The 24,607-nt window shown below is 47.5% G+C and overlaps 1 protein-coding gene across 3 annotated transcripts; it reads right to left on the reverse strand.

Moving 5' to 3' along the window:
- Positions 1–938: 938 nt before the first annotated feature.
- Positions 939–19,658, reverse strand: TSPAN33 (tetraspanin 33). Of its 3 annotated transcripts, none has more exons than XM_060155972.1 (8): positions 19,255–19,658; positions 6,956–7,013; positions 6,166–6,290; positions 5,771–5,845; positions 4,445–4,540; positions 2,764–2,892; positions 2,202–2,363; positions 939–1,992 (listed from the first exon to the last, which is right to left on the reverse strand). In XM_060155972.1, exons 1-8 carry the CDS (start codon positions 19,354–19,356, stop codon positions 1,891–1,893), a joined length of 849 nt encoding a protein of 282 aa, XP_060011955.1. In that variant the 5' UTR covers positions 19,357–19,658; the 3' UTR covers positions 939–1,890. The 3 variants fall into 3 exon arrangements, with proteins under 3 accessions (XP_060011955.1, XP_060011954.1, XP_060011956.1); XM_060155971.1 differs by having other exon boundaries at positions 6,166–6,293; XM_060155973.1 differs by lacking the exon at positions 19,255–19,658 and adding an exon at positions 12,040–12,097.
- Positions 19,659–24,607: the final 4,949 nt, after the last annotated feature.

Raw genomic sequence — 24,607 nt, forward strand, 5'->3', positions numbered from 1 at the left:
TTCTTTCCGTTCTGTTACTAGCTGGAGCTAAACATTGGCTGAGGCCCCAGGTGGCTGCTGGAAAGGCGCCCTCCCAGGAGCAGAAGGCTTGTTTAGGGGAAACTGGGGGCGGGGAGAGAATTCTAGGCTCTGCCCAGCGCGGTAGGGCTTCTTCCATCTTTCCCCGGCCAGGCCAAGGCCCTAGTCTGAGCTTCCCGACTGCAGAGCTAAGCTAGGTTAGGAGACTTGGGGGACACTCACCGGGGAGTGGGGTCACGCAGCCCTCCCCCTCCTCGCGGGCGGGGTGGGGGAGGCGCGGCCCAGCCGCCGCGGGGGTGGGGACCACACACGGCGCCACGGGGCCCCGCCCCGGCCACGCCCCCCGACGCGCCAGCCGGGTCTCCCTGCTCTCCGCGCTCGCCCGCTCTTCTCCGCGCGAGGAAGCCCTGTGCACGGCTGGAAATTTTTTTCTGGGTCTTCACTAAAGCAAGATGGGCCGCGGTACCCAGCTCTTTCAGATAAAGATGGAGGAGAGGGCTAGAGGGTCTAGACTGTGAGTGAAGAGATGGCCTTCCTCCTCCTCACTCCTCCCCACTCCCTTCCCGGCGAGAGGGCTACACAGTGATTTACAGACGTATCCTTCTCTAACCCATCCGGAAAGTTTTGGGTAGCGAAGTATTTTAGTTCGGAAAAAAAATTAACGTCAGGTTTGGGGATAAAATTATGCCGTTCCCAAATGCGAATGGGGAATCTCTTTATCTAATTTAGACTGGAGGGGGCGGGGTTGTGGGAGGGGAATGGTGCATCTGCTAGAGGGAGCTGGGGTGAGTGGTGGGGCCGGGGAAGTACGGTAGCGTTTAGGAGAGTGTCCAGTCCCCTGTTGGAGGGAGGGCCCACCGGCCGGGCCCTTCTACCCCTCCCTTCCCAGTTGCCAGAATGGAAAATTCATGGAGTCCAGGTTAGCCCAGGTCAACAAACTTTTATTGCCATTTCTGGCTCCCCCAGCCCCAGCAAGATCCCTGCTTACACTGTAGAAATACTGAGCTAGCTCTGGTGCAGAGGAACGGGCGGCGAGGGGGTGTTACCTCTCTTTCTCTGCACACTGCCAAGGTTAAAAAAAAGAAACCCACTTACTGGAGAGCGAGGGCCTTACAGGGGTGCAGTTCAAGGGGACGTATGGCTCAGTCCCACCTCTGCTGGCTGCAGAAGATAGAGACCATGGTTCCAGACATTTTTTAAAGGAGGGGAGACGGGGTGAATTTTGCTGCTTGTTGTACCCCTTGCAGTTGCTGCCACGTTTCCATGGAAATGAGGGAGGGGCAGGATGTAGCTCACTCTGACTACCTGGGAGGATGGCAGCACAGGCAGTTAGTAAACACAGGGTCTTCCCCTCCTCCCCAGCACATACGACTGTCCCCAGCCGACCCCCACGCTCATTGCCTGCTCCACTCCCTCCCCTTCTGGACCTGGTATCATGCCAACCGGACTCCAGGCAAGGCGCACTGGCAACAGCTAGAATGCGAGTATGTGCGGCAAGCTCAGTGGCAGCCTCAGCACGTCTGTCAGTTGCAGTGCTTCGGTGGAAAGCCTGTTGCCCCCACAACTCTGTGCGACTGCTCTGCTCAAGCATCTCTGCTCAGACAAAACAAGAACAGAAACCCAAATGGTGGAGGGTAGAAAGAATACAAAATAACAATGCTGAGAGCTAGGATGGGGAGAGGAGGCACATCCTTCCCAGACTTGAGCCACCTGTGTACCCTGCCTTCTGGCATCTGGAGTTTGCTTCTTGCCACTGGGCCGTCGCTTGTGGGGCTGGAACCCAAATCTCCGTTTGGTGCTGAGAGCTGTAACCACTGCCGTTGGTTGATGAGGCTCGCCTGTTGCCCTAACGAGGAGGTGCAGGATGGATTCTCAATACCATGGGTCAGCCCGGTGCTGCTGGTTGTAGAGCTGTAGTTTGATTTGATCTTTGATCTGACTCACGAGGATCATGGACAGCAGGATTCCCACCAGCTGGGAAAGGTGAGAAGGAATTGGGTCCTCAGCAATGAGTGATGCCCTTGTTTTCTCTGACTCAATCTTCCCAGTGCAGTCGGCACCATCACATCTCCTACCCTTCAGTAACGTTAGTGCCTGACACCCTAGCTGAGCCCCAGGTGCCCTCCCCAAAACAAAGGAGTCTTTACAGAATTGTGGGACCACAGTTTTACAGGGTAAGTTACCTGGGGGATGGCCAGGCCCAGTGCCACACCACCAAGTACGAAGAGGTTGCTGTGTATCCAGTTGACCAGTCTGTCAATACAGCCATTGGTGTAGATGACTTTACTAGCTTCCAAGTAGTCAAGGGCCTGCATACCTTGGCCGCACATGGTGTTGATCACTGCCTGGGAAGAGAGTTGAAAAGCCAAGTGGAACTCCCATTCCAATAATTTTTTCTTAGGGGCCCTAGCTGATGGGCTTCCCACCCTTCCTAAACTCCTAAATTGTTAGAGAATATATGTGGAGGATGCTACGTTGGAAGTTGCTAAATGCAGACTTCCCTTCCTCTGAGACGTCTGAGTCCAGTTCTCCTTGCCTTAAAGACCTGTGCCTTCTGAAACCCCAAGTGGGCTACAGGAGTGCAAGATAACAGAGCCATCAGATTGGAGTGAAGAAAAACATCTGACAGCTGTTCTACAAAACTGACTGGCTAAACCAGGGGATGGAGATTCCCAATAGCAGCTGCCCTAATCAGAAAGTAACTCGGATCACTGCAGGAGGAAATGAGGCGGGATGTGTGCTCACCTGGTTGGGGGTAGGCAAGCAACAGGAGTAAGGCACAGAGCAGCGCTCACGGCTGGGGTTGTCTTCCGAACAGTTGAAGTACATGTTCAGGGACCAGTCCTTGTAGGAAATCCCTCCACAGCAGCCGAACTGCAACAAAGCCCCCCACAGGGGTTAAAATTACCACCCCCATCCCCACACTGAGGTGACAAGGGGAACTTTCAGAGCAACCAAAAGTCTATGGCAAGCTTGCACCTGTAAGTTCACGTTGTGTTGAAACACAACCTGGAACCTGGAGCTCAAGCTTCTTAGTGACCTTCCCCTGAAGAAGTTTTCTCTTCTTAATTTCTATCATTTTATATGTCTTGTTATAACTTGCAGTATATATTTTTTGTTTCACACACTCAACTATGAGCTCCTTGAGGGCAGTTTCTCGTTCTGCAGTCCTGTATAGCATAGAGCTTCGCAAAAGTATATGTTCCAAAAATACTGGCTGAAATAAAGCATCAGTGCTACAAACATTTGCCTTAATATAGAGGAAGCACAGGAGGAGACTCTTCAATATTGTGGGCCATAATTACACCATGAAAGCAAACAGGATCCAAGTCAAGAGTGTTGCACCAAGCGAAGGGGAACTCAGCTCTGGTCTCAAAAGCACTTTTGTTTCAAATTTAAGTTCTGACTCATAGCAGCATTATTCACAATAGGCAAAAGGTAGAAGTGACCCAAGTGTGCATCAAAAGATAAATGAATCAACAAAGCGCAGTATATACATATGATGGAATATTATTCAGCCTTAAAAAGGAAGGCGTTTTGGCACGTCCCACAACATGGATGAATCCTGAAGACATGCTAAGTGAAACAAGCCAGTCGCAGAAGGACAAATACAGTATTCACAGAGACAGAAATTCATAGAGATAGAACATAGAATGGTGGTTGCCAGGAGCTAGGGGGAGGGGGAAAACGGAGAGTTAGTGTTTAATGGGGTACAGAGTTTCAGTGTGGGAAGAAAGTTTTGGAGATGGACGGTGATGAGGGTTGTACAACAATGTGAATGTACTTAGTGCTACAGATCTGTACACTTTAAGTACACTTAAAAATGGTAAATTTGATATTATGTATATTTTGCCATAATTTAAAAAATCTGACTTTTGAATTGGTAATATTAAAAAATCTGCCCAGTTCCCCCTCCCACTATAAGTAACCACTTATAATGGTTTCCTTCATATCCTTCCAGATTCCTTTTGCAAACGTGAATACATATTCTTTCCTCTCTTTTTTTACACAATTGGTAGATTACTATATATACTGTTCTTTGCCCTTAAAAGTACTTTTGTTTGTTTGTTTGTTTTTGTGGTACGCGGGCCTCTCACTGCTGTGGCCTCTCCCGTTGCGGAGCACAGGCTCCGGACGCGCAGGCTCAGCGGCCATGGCTCACGGGCCTAGCCGCTCCACGGCATGTGGGATCTTCCCGGACCGGGGCACGAACCCGCGTCCCCTGCATCGGCAGGCGGACTCCCAACCACCGCGCCACCAGGGAAGCCCTTAAAAGTACTTTTAAAGCTACGTGTTTTCTTTTTGCCAGACCCCTTCCCAGAATCCATTACCCGGCAGGTGATGAGGGTGAGGTGTCTCTTGGGATGGCATTAACTTTTGCCCACAGCTTCCTGGACCACTAGATGACCCCCCTCTTAGCCCATACCTTCTTCTGGCCAAAATCAATGAGGTTCTGCAGGTCCAAGTCATCTCGGTAGTGCACAATGGCGTTATTGATGATCTCACTCACCTTCCCCCGCGCCTGCCAGAAACACGAGGAGGGAATCAGAACACAGGACTAACCCCTAACCAGCTCCTCCCTGCAGAAATAGCAATAGACAGTGGTCATCCTTCTTTATTTAAGTCAGCCTTGAAATCAGAACCAAGTCCTAGTGATGGAAGATGGCCAATTCCGAAGCCTGTGCATCTCTGGGCCCTCAGGAACCTGTGGGCAAGAAAAATGCTGGTCCTGCTATTGCCTCTTCTCAGAGCCACATCTCAAGATAATCCAATATTTATCCATCTCTGAATATTATTACACAAAATACTTGTTGACTGATGCAAAGCAGCGAAACTAGTTTGTGTGTGTGTGTGTGTGTGTCCAGGGGCAGGGGTGTGTGTGTGTGTGTGTGTGTGTGTGTGTGTGTGTGTGTGTGTGTGTGTGTGTGTGTGTGTGTGTGTGTGTGTGTGTGTGTGTGTGTGTGTGTGTGTGTGTGTGTGTGTGTGTGTGTGTGTGTGTGTGTGTGTGTAAGTATTTAGTAGAAAAGGACTTACTGAGCTGAGGCACTGACCTCTAGTGGACATAAGAGAATTGCATCTCTTTAGACTCAAAACAGATCTGTATCGTATTAGGATTTTACTAAGCCCGAAGGACTAGGACATTCTGAATTAACTCAGTGGCTCTCAAATTCATAGTTCTACCATGGTCTCTTCCTTCCTGCTTCATTACTTTTCTCAAAGTTTCCTATCCATAGTCCTATACTCTGCCCCTGGTAATCATTTGCCCTTTGGGAAAGAAATTCTGGTTCTTAATTAAAAGGGCTGTCACTGAATGGCAGACCACTCCCAGATATGGTAAGAGCTGTTCAAAGTGTTGTTTACTTCCCCCTTTTCTTACTTTCGTTTATCCCAATAAACAATTTTTAAAAGAAACAAAAGGCTCTTCACGTTGTCTGTGGTTCACTTGATAAGTGAATTTTACTCAATCATTTGCCGTTAAAGTTTACAGACTATTTTAACTTTCGGTTCATAGAATTTACCTCCCTGTTGGCCTCTCAGACTGTCAGAGGAAAACACCTTACAATCTTGAAATCCTCTTTAAATATGGCAACTTTAAAGGCCATTCATTCATCCCTAAGGATAATCTTTCAGAGGCCGATGCGTCTCAGGGGAAGGACCACTGTGGTTAATTAGTCAGGCTAAGCACGGGCAGGAACCTTCCCTTCCTCCCTCTGGTTCACAGCTGAGGAGGCCCCGTGACTCCCAGTGTTACCTTGTCTGAGAAGACGAAGCCCAGGACCCCGGCTGCCAGCTGTAGCAGGAACACGATGGTGAGACAGAGGGAGAACTGTGGGGAGCAGGCGGAAAAAGGAGGCAGTCTGTTACCATGCTGGGCAGTAGTTCTTCCCAGGACCACGGCGAGTACTGGGGGTCCACGGGGCACTTTCTCCTAGGTGCCCCACACACAGGAAAGGCAGCTGCCTCTGGGACGCTGTCCTGGGGGTGGTCACCCTGTGCTGGGTCACCTGGGCTGAGCTCTACAGTGAGGAGTAGACAGCACAGACCTTGGGGGCATTGAGGGACAAAGGAAACTGAAAGGTTTCAGGAATGAGAGGCACGTGGAGGAGAGAGGCCAGGGCATTTCTGGGGGCGCCCCTGACCACTCACCGTCTGCAGGAGGCAGATGTTCTCCCGGAGAGAGCCGATGCAGCCGCAGAAGGTGAGCAGGAACATGAGGATGCCCACCACGATCAGCAGGATGGCCGGGTCCACGGCCAGGCAGGCCAGCGCTGCTTCTGGGGGAAGGGGCTGTCTCTCAGTCTGAGTCTGGTGCTGACGGAGGGGGGGGTACCAGAGAAGGGGTGGGGTGCCCCCAAAACTGCCCTCCTCCCCTGGTGGGGGATTCTCCAGTGTGGCTGGGGGAAGGTTACAGGAAGCAGTACTGCCCTCCCATGGGGAGAAAACAAAGGGCCCAGAAGGGCTTGTGGCGTTTAATTTGAGAAACTAACAAAAAGTAAGAGCCTTTATTCCGAGGCTTAAGAGAGGAGGGACCACTTTCGCTCCAGAAAAGAATTAGAATGGCATTAGGCTCATTGGCTTTGCAGATTCCGTTTCCTGGAGACTTTGTGCAGAGGAATAGGAATGGAGGTTGAGTTACTCCAGAACAGAGCAAAGGAAGGGCTACAGCCCCCGGTTACTCTTTGCACCCGGAAGCCTACCTTCTTCCTTAGACACTTCCTAAGCCTAAAATGCAGGCAGATCTCAGAAGACTCGTGGGAGCTCAGGGAAATCCAGGTAAACTGGCTTGGATGGCCTGATGGAGTAAGCCTCTAGGATTTGGCTAGAGGGTGGCTGCCCCCTATAGCTCCATAGCTTATGTGGGAAGGAGGGCTGAAAGACCAGGGCTAAAAGAGGCAGCGAAGAGTCGTGGGGAGATGCACGGGGACCTACAGCTCACCTGCGTGCTTCATCAGCCGAGCGTAGACTCCCACGGCAACCATCACCATGGAAATCACCTGTGGAGACAGGGAAGGAGCCACACTCTGAGGTTTTGGAAATCAGGGAGCCCTGATAGCCGTCAGTAACCTTAAAGCAGAGTAGGAGGAGGACGACTCTTCCTGGACCCAGAAATGAGCATCTTTTTCCTCCCTGGTGATACTATTGATAGAATCTGTCAGTGCTTTACCTCCATGAAAAGCTTATACCAAGATTATCTCATTTAATCCTCACAACACAGTTATCTTGTGAGGCAGCTATTATCCCCATTTTACAGATGAGGAAATTAAGGCAATGCAAGGTTAAAACAGAATAGCAGTGAAAAACATGAGCTTCGGAGTGAGTTGAACCTGGGTCTGTGCTGGACAACTCTCTGAGCCTCAGTTTCTGTATCTGAAGATGGTAATTTAAAACAACTACATTTAATAAGATTACTGTGAAAATGAAATAAAAGAATGCATGGAAAGCATTTAACACGATGGCTGATAATAAATATTATCTATCATTACTAAGGATTAACTTGTCCAGGGTCACATAGAAACTATGAAGTTCTGAATTTGAATCCAGCTACATCAAAGGGGAGGTCTTAAAGCTGACGCAGGCCTGGGTAGATGCTGCCAGGTCTCTAACCCTCTTGGAGGTCAATATGGTGTCAAATGCAAGAATGAAAGTACAAACCAGTGTGAAAGAATGCGTGGGTGTAAAATAGCAGAACTACCTTGCAAAGGAAACTTTTTAAACCCTGATTCCAGTGTGGAACAGAGAAGTTTAGACCTTTCAAACTTCCTGGCTTCTGTCTCAGAGAACAAACCCATCCGAGACCACCAGCGCTCCCTAAAGGGGCCTTCTCTATGCCCCGCTCTATGCCTCCAGGAGTGCAGGGTGGCCCAGTGTGCACATCCTTCGGTCACCCTTCCTTTGTGCCCAGTTCCCAGGCTGGTGCTAAGAAGCAGCTGGCTATCACCATGGCAATAGCGGGGGCCAAGCTCTGGCTGGAGGGAGTTCTCAGCAGCAGGGACTTGACCAACTCAGTGGTGAAGGAGAGGGCTGGCTGCACTCCACTGTCCGGCAAGACAGAGACCATCTTGGGGCTTTGGTGGGAGAAGGGAATTGAGCACCCATAGCAGGTAACAGGGTCAGACTAGCCCCTCAGTAGAGAGACATTTTCCTTGGGAAACTCTACCAGCTGGTGCATTCAGCAGGAAATGGGAAACCCTTGTCTAAAACTGCACCTTTCAGGACTCTTCTCAGCTTGTACAGCCCCTTCTCCTTGGTCCCCAATCATTTGACGCCGCCTCTGACTCGGGGCCAGATGTGTGACGTGCTGGCCCTCACACTCTTTGTCCAGGACAGAGGGAGCTACTTGCAGAAAGAGCTGTGTGAGGGGCTGCAGGTGCCGGCTGGCTTCTTGTCCCACAGCACAGCCAGGCTCAGGGAGCAAGGGGGAGTTGGTGGGAGGCAAGGAAACCACACAACGGAGACCCCGGTTACCCCACGGGCCTGGAAGCACAAGCCCTTTGCCAGAGTGATCAGGCATCTCTGTCTGCCCTTTAAAACTCACCACAGCCAATTACGGTTCTGAATATCACTTTACTGAATCATTAAAAAATATGTATCTGCTCTTTATTTCTGTTGCTCCCAGGCTCCTCACTGTTTTGTCACATGTTAAATTTTCACTAAGGTGTATAACTTTCCACAAAGACGGTCTCTGATTAAATCCTAACACAGCTAAAACAAGAAAGGAAAAGTAAACAGATGCCATGTGTCACAGGGTAACTTCATTCCATGGGTGGGCTTGTAATTATAGCAGTTGCTCTGTCTCTATCTGTGGTAGGTAGAACAGCGTCCTCCCAAAGATGTCCATTCCTAATTCCCAGAACCTGTGAATATGTAACCTTACACGGCTAGAGGGGCTTTGCCAATGTGATTAAGTTAAGGACCTTGCAACTGGGGAGATTATCCCAGTTGGCCCAATATAATCACAAGGGACCTTATAAGGGGGAGGCAGGAGGGTCTGAGTCAGAGGAGGAGATATGTATGACAACAGAAGCAGAGGTTGGAGTACGTGCCGTAAGCTGAAGAACGTGAACAGCCTCTTGGAGAAGGCGAGCAAATAGGTTCTTACCTAGCGCCTCCAGAAGGAACCATTCCTGCTGACATCTTGATTTTTGCTCAGTGAGACCTGTTTTGGACTTCTGACCTCCAGAACTATGAGACAACTAATCTGTGTTATGTTAAACCATTCAGTTTGTGGCAGTTTGTTACAGCAGTAATAGGAAACTAATATACTGTCCAAATCCAATTCATCAGCTGTTATGTAGGAGATACTCTGAGGACTGCAAAGATGAGCAAGATGTGGTCCCTGCCCTTAAGGAGGTGTATCTGTTACATGGGAGGGGGCAAGGGCATCTAGGGCCTAATGCAGTGCTTCTTAACCTCGGCTGCCATTAGAATGGGGGGCACGGAGGAGAACCTAAAAACTCCTGATGCCTAGGCTGCACCCCAAACCCAGTATATCAGAATTTCTGGCGTTAGAACCCAGGCAACAGTGTTTCTGAATGCATACCAGGCGATTCCAACATGCAGTCAAGTTCGAGAACCACAAGCCTAAAGCACACTCTGCCGGAGATCTAGAGCTGGTAGGTGCCAGCTATGTGAGAAACAAGACTAAGACATTAATATTATCATTAATATTTAATATGATCCTTAATGATACTGCTCACCTGGAACTCACTAGCTAACTCTAAAATTCTGCATTTCTGTCATGGATCTGCCTCTTTACCCTGCAGTCAGGCTTGCCCTTTCACACTTCTATTCCTGCCCACATCTCCCACCCTGAATTCCTCAAAGCTGCTGCCATTCCAAAGTTAGTGCCGCTGCTGATAATAGCATAACATTTTAGAGCTGAGTAGAAGCTTAGAAACGAACTCAGCCACTCACCATTTTTTTACAGATGAGGCCAAAAGAGGGAAGTGATATTTGACCAAGTGCACATGGGTGCAGTGGCAATATCTGGACTAAACCCCATTTCCAGTCTCAAGTCGGGTACTGCCTACAATATATCAGTCTTTGCTACAAAATCTTATGACACCCTACAATACTACCAATGATCTCCTTTCATGATGGGAATGGAGATAAAGACACTTCTCTTCCTAGAATAGCTTTTCATATTCTGGCTAGAATGAAGCCTTGCTGGAAACTTTCAAAAGCTAGACAGTTTTTAAAATAGCTGAGTCCAGCCAAAGGCATGTTCTTGAAGAGTTGTCAAATTATATAAAATAATTTGCACGCACCAGTACCTTTATCCTTATGTAAGGTGAGTAATCACCTTATAAAGAAAATAGCCATCCCCTGGGCTCCTTGGAGAAATGGCTGATCCTAGGACTGCAGTGGGAAATAGATAAGTCTGGAGCATCTTGTGGTGCCAGAAGGTAAGGAAATGCTCAAAAACAAACAAAAAACAAAAACAAGACCCCACATTCGTGTGGCTATGCCAAAGAGACATCAAAATAAAAGAGTATGGAGTTGCTACCCCAAATATAAAATAAATACCCATGAGTCCATACTGATATAAATGACTTAATAAATAAATAAATGGGGGAGAAAAGACAAAACCCCCACGCAGAAGAATCCCAAATATTTTATGGAGGTACTGCACTGTCAAGAAGGTGGCGCATAGTAACTTCCTTCCAAAGAGAACAGTATGGAAAAGGGGGGAAAAGATTAACTTTACAGTGGAGAAGCCTGACTACCTCAGCCAGGTGATCAAGGTCAACGTCAACAGAGGTCATTGATATATGAGATTACGTGATGAAAATGGGACTTCCCTTCTGTGCTCTTCCTTCCCCAAACCCATAACCCCAGTATAACCATGAGAAAACATCAGGCGAGTTCCAATAGAGGGACATTTTACAAAATGTCTGGCCAGTACTCCTGAAAACTATCAAAGTCATCAAAAACAAGGAAATTCTGAGAAACTGCCACAGCCAACAAAAACCTAAGGAGACATGACAACTAAATGAAATTCAATATCCTGGATGGGATCCTGGAACACAAAAAGGGCATTAAGTAAAAATAAGGAAATCTGAATAAAGTACGGACCTGAATGATAATGCCATTAATTGTAACAAATGTATCATACTCATGTAAGATGTTAATAATAAGAGACACTGGATGTGGGATATATGGGAAGTCGCTGTACCACCTTCTCAAAAGTTTATGCAAAACTAACACTGTTCTAAAAAATGAAATCTATTTAAAAAATAGTCACCCTCAATTTGTTAGTCTTGTAAATCCACACTTTTTAATATCATATTTTCTTAAACTGGGATTCACTTGCATGCAATTTTACAACCTTTAATCAGGGTGATTTCTGCTTATACCAAAACATATGGCAGTGGATCTTAAAACTGTTCAGATGACAAGGCACTAACAGTGCTCTGCTGGTGTACTCTATACGATCTTGACATATCAGATTCTTTTTGAAGCTTTAATATGCGACTACTACTATCTAATTTACAATCATATTTAACTTTCCCCAATTATCCCAATAATGTCCTTTATAACTGGTTTTATTTCCCCTTTTTTCTGGTTCAGGATCCAGTCAAGGATCATGCATTTAGTGATCAAGTCTCCTTTAGCCTGGAACAGTTTCACAGCTTTTTTTCTTTTCTTTGTTTTTGGTTTTTCAAGACACCGACTTTTAAAAACTCGTGGTAAAATACATATACCACAAAATTACCCATTTTAAAGTGTACAGTTCAGTGGCCTTAAGTATATGCATATCGCTATGCAACCACCACCACTATCAGGTTCTAGGACATTTTCATCACCCCCAATATAAACGCTGTACCCATTAAATGGTCACTCCCATTCCCTCCACTCCTCCAACCCCTGGCAACCACTTTGTCTCTATGGTTTTGCCTATTCTGCACATTTTCTATAAATGGAATACATAACATGTGGCTCTTTGTGTCTGCCTTCTTTCACTTAGCATAATGTTTTCAAGATTCATCCATGTGGTAGCATGTAAGAGTACTTCAATACCTTTTATGGCCTAATAATATCCCATGGTATGGAGAGAACCCAATTTGTTTATCCATTCATCCACTGATGGACATTTGGGTTGCTTCCACCTTTTGGCTGTTGTGAATAGTGTTGCTATGAATATCCATGTACAAGTTTTTGTTTGAATACCTGTTTTCAGTTCACTTGGGTATAGACCCAGGAGTGGAACTGCCAGGTCATATGGTAATTCTATGTTTAATTTTTTAAGGAGCTGCCAAACTGTTTTCACAGCAGCTGCACCATTCCACATTCCCACCAGCAATGTACGGGGTTCCAATTTTTGCCAACACATGTTCTGATATTTTTTCTTTTGACACTGAAATTTTTTTTGGTAAGTCCAGGCCAGTTGTTTGGCTTAATGTCCCTCAATTTGGATGTCAGATTGTTTCTTCCCAATTAGATTCAGACGACTTTTTTTTTTTTTTTTTTTTTTTTGCGGTACGCGGGCCTCTCACTGCTGTGCCCTCTCCCGTTGCGGAGCACAGGCTCCGGACGCGCACGCCCAGCGGCCATAGCTCATGGGCCCAGCCGCTCCGTGGCATGCGGGATCTTCCTGGACCAGGGCACGAACCCGTGTCCCCTGTATCGGCAGGCGGACTCTCAACCACTGCGCCACCAGGGAAGCCCCAGACGACATATTTTTGACAGGAATATTACACAGATAATGTGTCCTTCTCAATGTGTCATGTGAGGAAGCATGACATACTAATTTCTATCACAGAAATAAGGAACAATTTTACTAACAGATGATTCAGCTGTTAGACGTATGTCTCTGCATCTCATAAAATAATATGGCGATACTCTAAATGGTTTCCTAGTTTTCCATAATGTTTGTTGCTACTTGTCCTCTTCCCTTTGCCTTCTGCTTGCACTTGGTGGCAGATAAGCAGCTGTTGTCTTGGAGAGAAGATGGGAGAAAACAGAAAATGGAGAAAAGTCTTTCCGTTATCTTGACTTTTTTTTTCTGTAAATCAGGAAAAGACAGTTATGATTTGATGTGAGGAAAACCCTTATTCTAGCCCCTAGGACACTACTTCACAGCCATCAATACTAAGAGATAAGTGGTTATAGGGCCCCAAGTTGAGGTCCTGAACAAGAGCTCTTCTCCTGGCTCTAACGCTCAAATGCCGAAAATTACAGGCAAATTAGCTCTTGGAATCCATTTCCACTGGGTTGTACCTTAAGACCAATGCGGTGTGAAAAGCTCTGAGGAGTGGACCTAGGGAAGGTCCTTAAAGACAACAGTGGAGTCTCTGTTCCTATGATATATAGGAAACTTCTTTGTAAACTATAAAATATAAAGATGCCACTAATTGTCATCTCCCTCTGGCTAACAGTAGGAATGTGAGCAAGGGTGTTCAAGGCTGAAGGAAGTCAGGCTCAGGGTTGGCCCTTACCTAGACTCAATCCCCACCTAGTTGCCACTCGTCAGGAGGAGCACTCATCCTAGCTCTCCAAGTCCATCCCCAAAAGGTGAATTGGCTCTAGGAGCCAATTCTAACTACGATGTAACAGCTACCTTTTGTGGAGTGCTAAGGGCCAGGCACTAAACTAACCACTGTATGTATACTGTGACCACAACCCCAAGAGGGTGTTAGGATCTGCACTTTATAGAACTGATGTTGGGAGAATGCACTCAGTGAGTGAGTGGCTAAAGAGGGACTGGAATGTAGGTCCACATGGCTCCAGAGCCTTATGACCTCGGCCACATGGCTGCCTCCCTCTCTGTCTCCTACCAGGACATGTGTATTCACTTCCAGGCATCATGTGAGGTGGGAAGGAGCTGCCTGCAGTTATCTTGGGTGAGCAGTGGGTAATCTCCAGACTGGGCGGGGCTCAGGCAGGGGTAAGTAAAACAGCATCAGGAAGGCCCTGCAGGACCCAGAGGGAAGTCCCTGGAACGGCTCCTGAAAGGGGCAGACGGGGCATCACCACCCAGGGCCCGCCAGCCACCGAGAGAAAGCCCGGCCTGTCCGCCTTCCACATTCTAAAGTCCAGTCTGCATGAACTGGGTGGATCTGTCTCAGAGTCCTTCCTCACCTCTTCTTTGGAATAAATCTTTTTCCTGTTCTTTTGAAGGTGGCGGTGGGGGACAGCTGAGAGTAGAGTGATTCCCTGCATGGGAATCAAAACACTGTCCCTTCCCAGAGGGACACTGGGAGGGAGGGGTCTGTACCTCCAGGTTCTCAGTCCTTTCTATCCTTATTTCTGGATGAAGTCAAAGAAATCACATCCTGTAGGGCCTCCTCTCTCACTGCCCAGGATCTGCACACACTGGTCCTACAGTGGTCATCCTGGCACCACCATTGTTCCTGGGTTTCTGTCTGAAACTGGTTCTTGGCTTTCTCCCTCTGGATAGGATGGAATTGTCCTGCTGGAGTAGAGGAGTCCACAGGGCTCTTTCCTCTCCAATGTCTGGGCCAACCCTTTAGCTCCTTCCTTAGGCCATGGCTGGTTTTGGTTTTCCAAGGGTATAAACGAGGAAGGAAAGTTCACAAGTGCTCAAAATAGTATAAACACGCAAACTCACAGCCTGGAGTTACCAGCCTGACACACAGCCTGCTATCGAGACTCTAAGAGATGCTTTTCTTTTATTCTTTTTAAAGGCTGCTTGAAGTTTATGATTTCCTACTTGGTACAAGGCAAACAGAGCTATCTGGGGAGTTAAGAAGGCATGCATGTGACTTGACAGCAAAGAGTGTGGTTCTTGCCTTCATTCTTGGTATCGTTGTTGTTGTTGTTTTTATAAAAATAATGTGATAGGGACTTCCCTGGTGGTGCAGTGGTTAAGAATCCGGCTGCCAATGAAGGGTACAGAGGTTCAAGCCCTGGTCTGGGAAGATCCCACATGCCGCGGACCAACTAAGCCCGTGCGCCACAGCTACTGAGCCTGCGCTCCAGAGCCCGCAAGTCACAACTACTGAGCCCGCGAGCCGCAACTACTGAAGTCCGCACGCCTAGAGCCCATGCTCCACAACAAGAGAAGCCACCGCAATGAGAAGCCTACGCACCGCAACAAAGAGTAGCCCCCACTCGCTGCAACTAGAGAAAGCCCGCACGCAGCAACAAAGACCCAATGCAACCAAAAATAAATAAATATAAATTTATATATTAAAAAAATAATACTGTTATAATTCATTTATTGCAGGCTGGTTAGTCTATAGGGAAAGGAGGGGAAAATGGGGGAGGAAATGGGCTCTGCCTCCTAGCATATTTAAGTAGTTGTGTGTGTGTGTGTGTGTGTGTGTGTGTGTGTGTGTGTGTGTGTGTGTGTGTGTGGTGGGGGGATGGGGGCATAAGGGACCCTGTCACTCAGGAGGGGCTTTTGCCAGGCTTGATGCCTGATCATTTCCTCATGGCTCCTGAGCCAGGTTACAACAGATAGTGCTGCAGGTGGTTTGGGGCATCCTGAGTGCCCTGGGGACTCCAATACAGCGGTCCTAGGCAGGAAAGTGAATTTGTTGACGAAGATACCTCACCAGAGGCCTGGATCCGCCTAGGGAAGACCTGGAAGGGGGTCCACGTGTGCTGTGTGTGGTAATTAGGCCCTGAGGAAGATGCTGGAGGGGATGGCTGCCACGTTTTCTGACCTGGCTTGAGGGAGGGGTGCCAGGCCCACTGAAGAAAAAAACACAGGACAATACTCCAACCAAGAATGCTGGAGGACTTAACGCTGTGCTGCATCCTGAAAGGCTAGTGTCCGTGAGAGAGGGAGGAAGGGCATCATGCCTCCACCCTGTAGGCTCTGCTCTCTCATTCCCCACTCAATAAACATTCAATAAGTACCCACTCTCTGCCAAACACAGCTGGGCACTGAGAATCCAGAAGTGAATAAGGCAGTCTCTACCCTCGGGAGCCTGAAGTCTAGAGGGGGAGAAAAACAGAAACACATAATTGCAGCACAGGTAAAGAAAGATCTGACAAGCAAAATATGTACGAGATGCCACGGGAGCCCTGAGGCATCGCCACTAAGGAAGCCTCAGCTGAGACACAGGGGCAGGAGATCTGAGCTTCTGGGCTTTGCCTGACTCAAAAGCCACTCAAACTGCTGCCCTGGGTGGGAAAAGGATCAGCAAGGAAGGAGATGGTTGCTGTAGGCAGCACTGATAATGTTCCTGCCAACGTATGCCCAGAATGATAAAGCATGTACCAGCCCACTCTCTTCCCTCTGCACAGAGCTGTCCAATACAGGGAGGTAAAGAAAGTCAGCGACTTCTTAACTGAAAGACTAAAATACAACTTTTGTGATCTTGAGGCAACTCTCCAAGCCACAGGATCCTAACAATCAGTAACCCAGCAGCACAATTCTGGGGAGAAAATCAGAACTCCTGGGCAAAAGGGGAAGTGAGATTTGAAACATGAACAGGTGGAATAGGTCCTGGTCCCAAAGGAGCCAGGAGCTTTCTGAGTCAGACACCAAATGCCCCAAGGATCAGGGCTCCAAGAGAAGTAGCAGGGATAGCCACTGCCACCACGGAGTATGAGCCCGACAATGCTGGCTACCATCCCAAGGTGATCCAGGCCCAGACACAAACACCACCCATACACAGCTCCCCAGCACCTGGCCGGAATACGCACTCTGTCTGGAAAAGGAGTGGGCTGACAGTCCCAGCCATGGCACTCAGGTGCCTCCTGAGTAGAAGAGGGGAATTTGACTGGGATGGTGGAAGCCTGCAAAAAAACCCCACACTAACCAGTCCCTAAAGGGGGGATGGGAAGACAAATGACCCCTGGTCTGGGCAAGCAGCTCTTCATCTCCAGCTGGCCTTGTGTGGAATGAACTCTGCGGCTCTGGACCTGGGGGAGAAGTGGCACTCAGTAATGCCGAAAGAGTATTGTCCCCTGGGAAGGTCAATGTCCCAAGGATACCGGGGCACAAAAAAGATGCATCCTTAGATCTAGCCTCAGCTCCTGAAGAAAGAAAACAGTCCCCAAAGTGATGCATCCATCTTTAAACAGTTCACAGAGGCAGAAAAAAATGTCTCCTTTAGAGGAGAAAGCTTAAGGACAGAGAGACAGATATATTGGCTTGGGGTCACACAGTAAGCGGGTGCCAGAAAGAAGCTGGGCCTCTTGTCCTTCGGTGTGCCATTTCTAGTGCCAATGACTTCTTATGAGTCTAAAGTAGGGCCAAGAAGGGGCTCTCCTCTAACCTGGGATGGTGCCAGCTTGGTTAGCCAGGTCCTCTGACCTTGAACGAAGCATTTGTACCAAGATAAATGGGTCTATGGAGCCAAACTCTCTCCCTTCCTGCGACCTCCCAAAGTCATTCATCTGGCAAAAGGCCGGTGGGGTAGAGTGGGGAAGTCCAGGAAAATTACTGAGAACACAAGTGTAACAGATGCGCCCAGCTGCTGTAGCTGGGGAGCACAGATAAGGGTGCTCCTCAGAAGGCTCCAAAGAAGACGCATGCAAAGCCTTGGTTGATAGAGGAAGTTAGAGTGAGGACCTGAGGCCCCTGGGATGCGGTGCTGGCTCTGAGCATGGCGTGCATTGGCCTGGGACACTCAGTGAGCATGTAAGAGGGTTCTCAGGAACTTGCTTTTAGGTGGGGGGTTCCCCTTAGGACATCCCCCAGCCTGGCAGAGTGGTGATGAGATTTTCTTCCGTTCTCGCCTGACCTCCAGCTGAAACAGAACCTACACCATGGAACTTGTGTTGACTAGTTAACTACTAATACTGCTAACATTCCAGCCACAGTAGCAGCCATCTGGGCCAAGGACTGCCCCTAGAGGCACTGTGGTTCAGTAGAAAATATCACCAGATCAAGCCCACTAACCAGCTGTTGAGCTAGGATAAAACAACATCTCTATGCTTTGGCTTTCTCATATATAAGATGCGAGTACTGGACAAGATGTCTTCCAATTTTTTTTTCCAGCTCTAAAACTGAGAATTTGTTAGGAGTTCAAACTTCATTTCTCCCAGTACAATGGCTGAGAATGAGCTGTCATCACCACCCTCTGGGATTTCTCTCATTTTTCCCAACAGGCTAGCACTTATGTACTTTGTGTCTGTTCACACCACGGCCCCTGTGGAACCTTTCCAGCAACTGGCTTAGCTGCCTAGTCTGCTCCCTCTCCTAGGAAACGTATTTTAGACTCCTCCCTCCTGCAAGTCTGAACTTTAGGTCTCAGGCAGAGGTGGGCAAGCATAACGGGCTCTTCGAGCAGCAGCTCTCGTGTAGTTGGTGCTGGAAGAGAAATTGGGGAAAGGGGGTGGATCTCCCAATGTTCACAAACCCAGAGAGGCTCAGGGACTCTCTAGACCTGAAACAGGATTGAGCTAGCATTTCATGATCTGGTCCAGCTGCATTCTCAGCTCCAGCAGAGTATTTCTGGCATCCTTGATCATGCTGGATTTTTATGGAGGAGGAGACTAAGGTCTACAGAGGTGAACATATTGCCCAGGTTAGTCAAGTCAACAATTAATGGCAGAGTGGGGATGAGAATCTAGGCAGCCCCGGTCCAATATTTTTTCTATTTTTCCAGCCCCAAGCAGAAGATTCTGAAAGGACCCCTGGACTTCCAGCCCAACATAGGGTCTATTTAAAGAAGCTGAAGACTGTCAAACTCCCGGGGATGGAGCCTGGTCCTGAGAAAGGTGGGGCAAAGTTTGGGACAGTTCTGGGAAAGACATCCACACCTGGAGGCTCTTCCTGTCCTTTCTCAGCCTTTGGAGGGAGGAAGGGCAGCAGAGGCCTGCAAAAGGAAGAGATGAAAGCCCCTTAACTCATTCTCTCTGAGGTAAGGGAGAGGGAAGGTTTGGGTTTCCCTCCTTCCTCTTTCTTCTTTGCCAGCAGGGCCACAGCCCCCAGGCCTGAAAAATCCCCTAATCATGAGTGTGTCAGTGGGTCTGCCTTGGACCAACAGGAAAACCCGCTCCTGACGCTCAAAACCACCTTTTTGGCCTGACACAGACCCTCATCCGATGCTGAGAGAATACCCAGAAGTCTGCACTGAATCCCCTGCATATCCCCCACCCCAACACGCTCTGCAGACAAGGAGCCACTGTGGTGTCTCTGCCTAGGATAAATTACCCCAAAGTACGGTCTTCTCAGAAAACTCGGCAGTGCCGCTCACCACGTTCGCCTTGAACCGGGCATCCGGGGACGACCTCTGCTCAGCGCGGGCAGCCCACTCAAACCTCCAGGGGGTGCCCTGCAGCCCAGGTGCCCCCACGACCCCCAAGCCTCACCCAGAAGAGCATGTTGAAGAAGAAGAGCAGGTATTTCACCAGCGGACTGACGAAGGAGAAGTCCTCCCCGTAGGCGGCCGGCGCCCCGGGTCTCCGGGCCATGGTCCAGCCGCCGCCGCCCCCGGGGGCCTATCTCCCCGCCACGGCCGGCCCACCTGAGCGCTCCGCGCCCGGAGGCATGAGCCGTGCTACGGCCGGAGCCCGAGCGGCGGGGGAACCGCGCTGCGGCGGGAGGTGCCCGCGCCGTGCCTCCGGGAGAAGCGCGGGCAGGGAAACGGCGCCGCTACTGGAGCCGCCGGGAGTCGCGGGAGCTGCCGCGCGCAGCGTGAACGGCAGAGACTCCGCTGTGGCTGGAGGACTAGCCCGGCCCGCCTGGCTCCCAGGAAACCGGGCCCGCCCTCGACCTCCCATTGGCTCGTCTGCCGAAGCCTGATTTCTTATTAGTCGGTCTCTGATGTCACTAAGTATCCAACCATCCCACTTTTCCAAGAGGCGGGGGAGACACCTGTTCTGTGAGGCACAACCTGTTAAAGGGTCAGCGGTTCTACCTCCTCCCCCGAGAAGGAAAGCATCCAGGCTGCAGCTACTCAAGGGAAAAAGGATGAGGAGGAACGCACACTGCATCACGCACCCACGTCCTCTACCCAGTTGCTGTGCACGTATGCAAACACACATACATTAACATCAACAAGTACGTACCCTGTATGTTGAGCAATGCGCTGAAAGCTGTGGGAATGCAAGAGAATAGACATATCCCTGGGTGTGTGTGTGTGGGGGGGGGAAATGACAATAAAATCAGAGAGATAAAACTAACCTACACATAACAATTGAGAATATTTGAGTAGCTGCAATCCTGTTTAGCAACTATATATTTTAAATGCTTATTTCAAAAACACTATAACCCAATAGTGGAAATTTGGAAACATCACCAAGAATCCTGCCATCCTAATTCATTACTGTTTCAGTCCCCACCTCCCTATTTAAGTCTTGATCTACATGAAGACAGAGTTTTTAACACGCTTATCCGATCCACACCGGTTGAGAGCAGTGCAGGTGATGGACACTGCTGCCTACGTAACACAAACATGAATGCTGTAGACAATGTTGGAATCGGTTCTCTCCCCAAATTCCTACGTTGAAATCCTAAACCCCAAGGTGATGGTGTTAGGAGGTGGAGACTTTGGGAGACGCCTAAGTCATAAGAATGGAGCCTTTATGAATGGCATTAGTACCCCTATAAAAGAGACCCCAGAGAGCTCCCTCACCCTGTCTGCCCTGTGAAGACACAGTGAAAAGACAGCTGCCTATGAACCAGGAAGTGGGTTCTCACCAGACACTAAATCTGTGGGTGCCTTGATCTTCAACCTCCCAGCCTTCAGAACTGTTGAGAAATACATTTCTGTTGTTAGCTACTCGGTTTATGGCATTTTTGTTATAGCCTGAACGGACTAAAACAATGATTTCAACCTCATCAGCTGCATGACTTGGTCAAACTACCTAATCTCCTTGAGCCTCATTTTCTTTAATGTTAAATGTGGAGGGTGCTATAGCCTAACAACATTGATGTGAGGATTAAATGAGATAATGCATGCAAGTCACTTAGCACAGGTTGACACCTAGAAGGGCTCACTCAAAGCAGTATTTCGTTTGAACAGTATTTACAATCCAGTCAGGAAGTATTATAACTGCACAAATAACTATAACACATTTGGTGGAGAGTTAGTAAAGATATCATGGTAAGTGAAATTAGGGGAGGATAAGATTTAGAATAGCAGAGATGGAGGGGAAGGGTAGTCCAGGTGGACAATAGGTGAACCGGAGCCTGGAGATGCAAAAGCACACTGCGTGTTTAGTGAAAAATAAGCGGACTGGTTTGGCTGGAGCACAGGGTATGCTGAGTATAGCAGTGGAAGTTTACATTGACTGATGCCTATTCATGCTGAAGTCAGTTAAAATCTTGGAAATACTTGAATATCAGATTGGGGAGTTAGTGTTTAATTGATTTGGGAATAAGTGTTTGGAAGAGGGAATAATGTAAGATCTGCTTTTTTTTTTTTTCCAGTTAGAGTGAGAAAGAGACTGCACAGAGGAAGGTTTGTTAGTAGATCACTGTTAATAGTCTAGATAATCAGAAATCAGGATCTGATTTAGGGGTAATGGACAGAACTGATGGGAAAGGATAGAAGTGAAGCCACAGGGAAGATAGAATCTCTAAGGCTAGGCTATGGTGGGGTATAGGGGTGATAGGAGCACCAGGGGTAGGGGTCAAAAAAGTGAGTCAAGACCAGGTTACTGGAAGATTGGCCATTAACAGGTCAAGGTGACCGCTTGGAAATCAGTTTTAGTATGAAGGGGGTGTTGTGGGCAGAAGCCATTTTACACGAGGTTAAAGAGTGAATGGGTGAGTGAAGGGTGGATACCCATTTTTCAAATGTTAGAGAGGTGAGGACTGAGAAAAAGACCAAGCTGCTGACTGTTTCTATTAGATGATCACCCAGAGATCAGTTTTAGTACAGACTGGGCAAGTAGCCCAGTTTATTTTAACCAAAAGAAAAGGAATAATGGGGGATAGAATTAGCAAAATAAATTGGACACAAATCATGGGGGGCCTGGAAATTGTTTACAGTTTACTCTGTAGACCACTTGAGAATTCTAGTGAGCCCCCGGTGTGAATAAGCCATTAGTCCACAATGCCTGTAGGACAGAGGCTGTGTCTCCCTGGCATACAGCAGAGCGTTCCTTGTGGGATACTCAGAATGTACTCATTGTTGAAAACGTGGCTTTATTGAAGGAGTTTTGGTTGGATACTAACATGCTAAAATCTCCTTTGGGAAGGTTGAGAAAATTTGTTGGTAATGATGGTGAGTGGAATAAGAATTGAAAGAGGGCTAGCTGAATGAGTTGGAGGAATTGAAGTAGGCTTTATAAAGGAGGTAGGGCTTGACTAAATTAAAGGGGGAAACAGTGTAAGCAAAGATGAGGAGTCAGGAATGAGTTGAGGATGGCATGATGACTTCTAAGGAGATTGTACTTTGGGGTGCTTTAAGAAATGTGATTCCAAAAGATAGGGTCCAGAATGGTTTAGGGGGTCTAAAATTGGTCAAATATCTCTTGTTACATAGTAAATGACCTCTGATCATACATGAACTCAAGATTTGCGGTTTTAAAAATTATCTACCTATGTTTTTCATGTAAGAACTTTTAGTACAATAAGAAGGACAAAATTGGATAAGATTATTCTGAGCCTAAGAAGAATTAATAACTCAAGAATGCCTAAACAAAGGGAATATTAAATCAGATTTATTTTGGATTGTGTTCCTTTCAAATTTATTAGACAATTGAAATATGACTGAGTACAACTGCATATATGAAATGGGAATATGATTGGCAGTGTTAGCAATTTTAGTTAAAACAAATTTAATGAAGAAAGCAGAACATTTTCTGAAGACCACATAGGAAATTGTATATTCTTATCAATAAGAATTTTCTTTATCCCCCTTTCAGGGGGATTATCCCCTTTATCCCCCTTTCAGGAGGTTGAGCCCTCCTTGATTACATATTTAGGTTAAGGTGCAACCCAGACACACCTGTCGCCTTCGCAAAGTGTTCACAGATGGTCTACCAGCAATTTCTACTAGTATCTATTGGCCAGAACTGGGTGACATTGCCACCTTCGCTGCAAAGGGTCTGGGAATACAGTATTATTAAATAATTTACTACTTCCCCAAGGTGGGGGGAAAACAAAGCTCTATTTTTAAGAAAGAAAGGGAGGGAGTTCCCTGGTGGTCCAGTGGTTAGGACTCGGCACTTTCACTGCTGTGGCCCAGATTCGATCCCAGGTCAGGGAATTAAGATCCTGCAAGCCATCATGCAGTACAGCCAAAAAAAAAAAAAAAAGAAAAAAGAAAAAAAAGAAAAGAAGGAAAGAAGGGGAGAAAGAATATGGGGAGAAAACTAGAAAAATACCTGTCAAAAGTGTTTATTCTGTGTTCAAATGTCTATTAGAATACGTCTGTATGTATTAATTTGGAGGTTTGTGTGAGCCTAATGTGTGAGTTAAGGTCAACAGAATCGGTTATAAATTCACACAGTAAATATTTGTTTCTTGGCAAAAAAATGCATGTGAAGATGAACGAGCCACTATTACTGCCCTTGAGGAGCTGACAATCTAGCTGGGGAATCAGGCATGTATGTAACTCTAAATGGAACCTTTGGATCATCTACCCCGCCCCCAGTTACCCTCAAGTGCTCCATCTCATCTGTAGAGGTGACAGTCATTTTGTACCATGTGATCTTGTCCACCCACCATCCACTCTACCCAGACACTCCTGACATCTAAGCTGGGTCAACCAATTCCTTCCCACTCAAAACAGAGGGATAGTCCCTCTCTCCTTGTGTGGCTAAAACTCTAACAGGTAAACTCAGTAGCTGAGGGACAGCCATGTTTTTCCATAAGGACCAGAGAGCAAAAGAGAATTGATCTTCAGCAGGTGAATGAATCACCTTTGGACAAGAGCAGAGAGATGGTTGTATGAGTCCCTTCCTCAGGCCCAGTTGCCTGCTTGCCCTTGGGTCCTAGGAGTTACTTTGTTAGTTTTAAAATCGATTTTCTATTAAGTTTTTTTAATTTTTAAATTTTTTAGCAGTGCAGTGCAGCTTGTGGGGTCTTAGTTCCCCCACCAAGGATTGAACCTGGGCCCCGGCAGTGAAAGCACCGAGTCTTAACCACTGGACTGCCAGGGAATTCCCTTTATTAAGCTAGTTTAAGTTACCCTTTCTTTCAACCAAATAATCCTTATTAACACACCAGAAAACTATAGGATGCACTGAATGGACAGCTCAGGACAGATCAGATGGATCATGACCAAGCATTCAATCTTTACTAAGGCCCAGTAGCAAGTCAGAGCTGTTTCTTAAAAGGAGAGTTGTTATCTGCAGAGGATAGCACAGCTTTGCTCCAAAATCCTAAAGGTCTATGCTGTGTTTTGCCTATAGGGATCTGCCAAAGGCTTCATGCAGTATTTCTATCTGCCCACAGACACTTCCAACACCAGCATAGTTGCTAGATCTTATGACAAGTAGCAGAGCAGCTTGCATGGCAGCCTGGACCTACTGCAGAGCCTTCTCTTGTTCTGAGCGCCACTCAACACTAACAGCTTTTTTAGGTCACTCAATAAATGGGCCAGAGTAGCACTCTCAAATGAGGTATATGTTGCCTCCAAAATCTAAAGAGGTACACTGGGCATTGTGTCATTCTTGGAGGTAAGAGGGACCAGGTGAGACAACCTGTTCATCATCTTGAAAGTGTTATCTCAAATGCTCCAAGCCACTAGACCCCCACAAATTTTACTTT

The sequence above is a fragment of the Lagenorhynchus albirostris genome, chromosome 8 (genome assembly GCF_949774975.1).
Source record: "Lagenorhynchus albirostris chromosome 8, mLagAlb1.1, whole genome shotgun sequence".
Lineage (NCBI taxonomy): Eukaryota > Metazoa > Chordata > Mammalia > Artiodactyla > Delphinidae > Lagenorhynchus > Lagenorhynchus albirostris.

What these genes read in the sequence shown, in the direction of transcription:
- TSPAN33 (XM_060155971.1), bottom strand. Translation starts at nt 19,356, where the DNA reads ATGGCCCGGAGACCCGGGGCGCCGGCCGCCTACGGGGAGGACTTCTCC. An exon ending in TCTTCAACATGCTCTTCTGG is followed by an intron (nt 7,014 to 19,254) that starts GTGAGGCTTGGG and finishes CTGTCTCCACAG; the next exon opens with GTGATTTCCATGGTGATGGT. An exon ending in TCGGCTGATGAAGCACGCAG is followed by an intron (nt 6,294 to 6,955) that starts GTGAGCTGTAGG and finishes CCCTTCCCCCAG; the next exon opens with AAGCAGCGCTGGCCTGCCTG.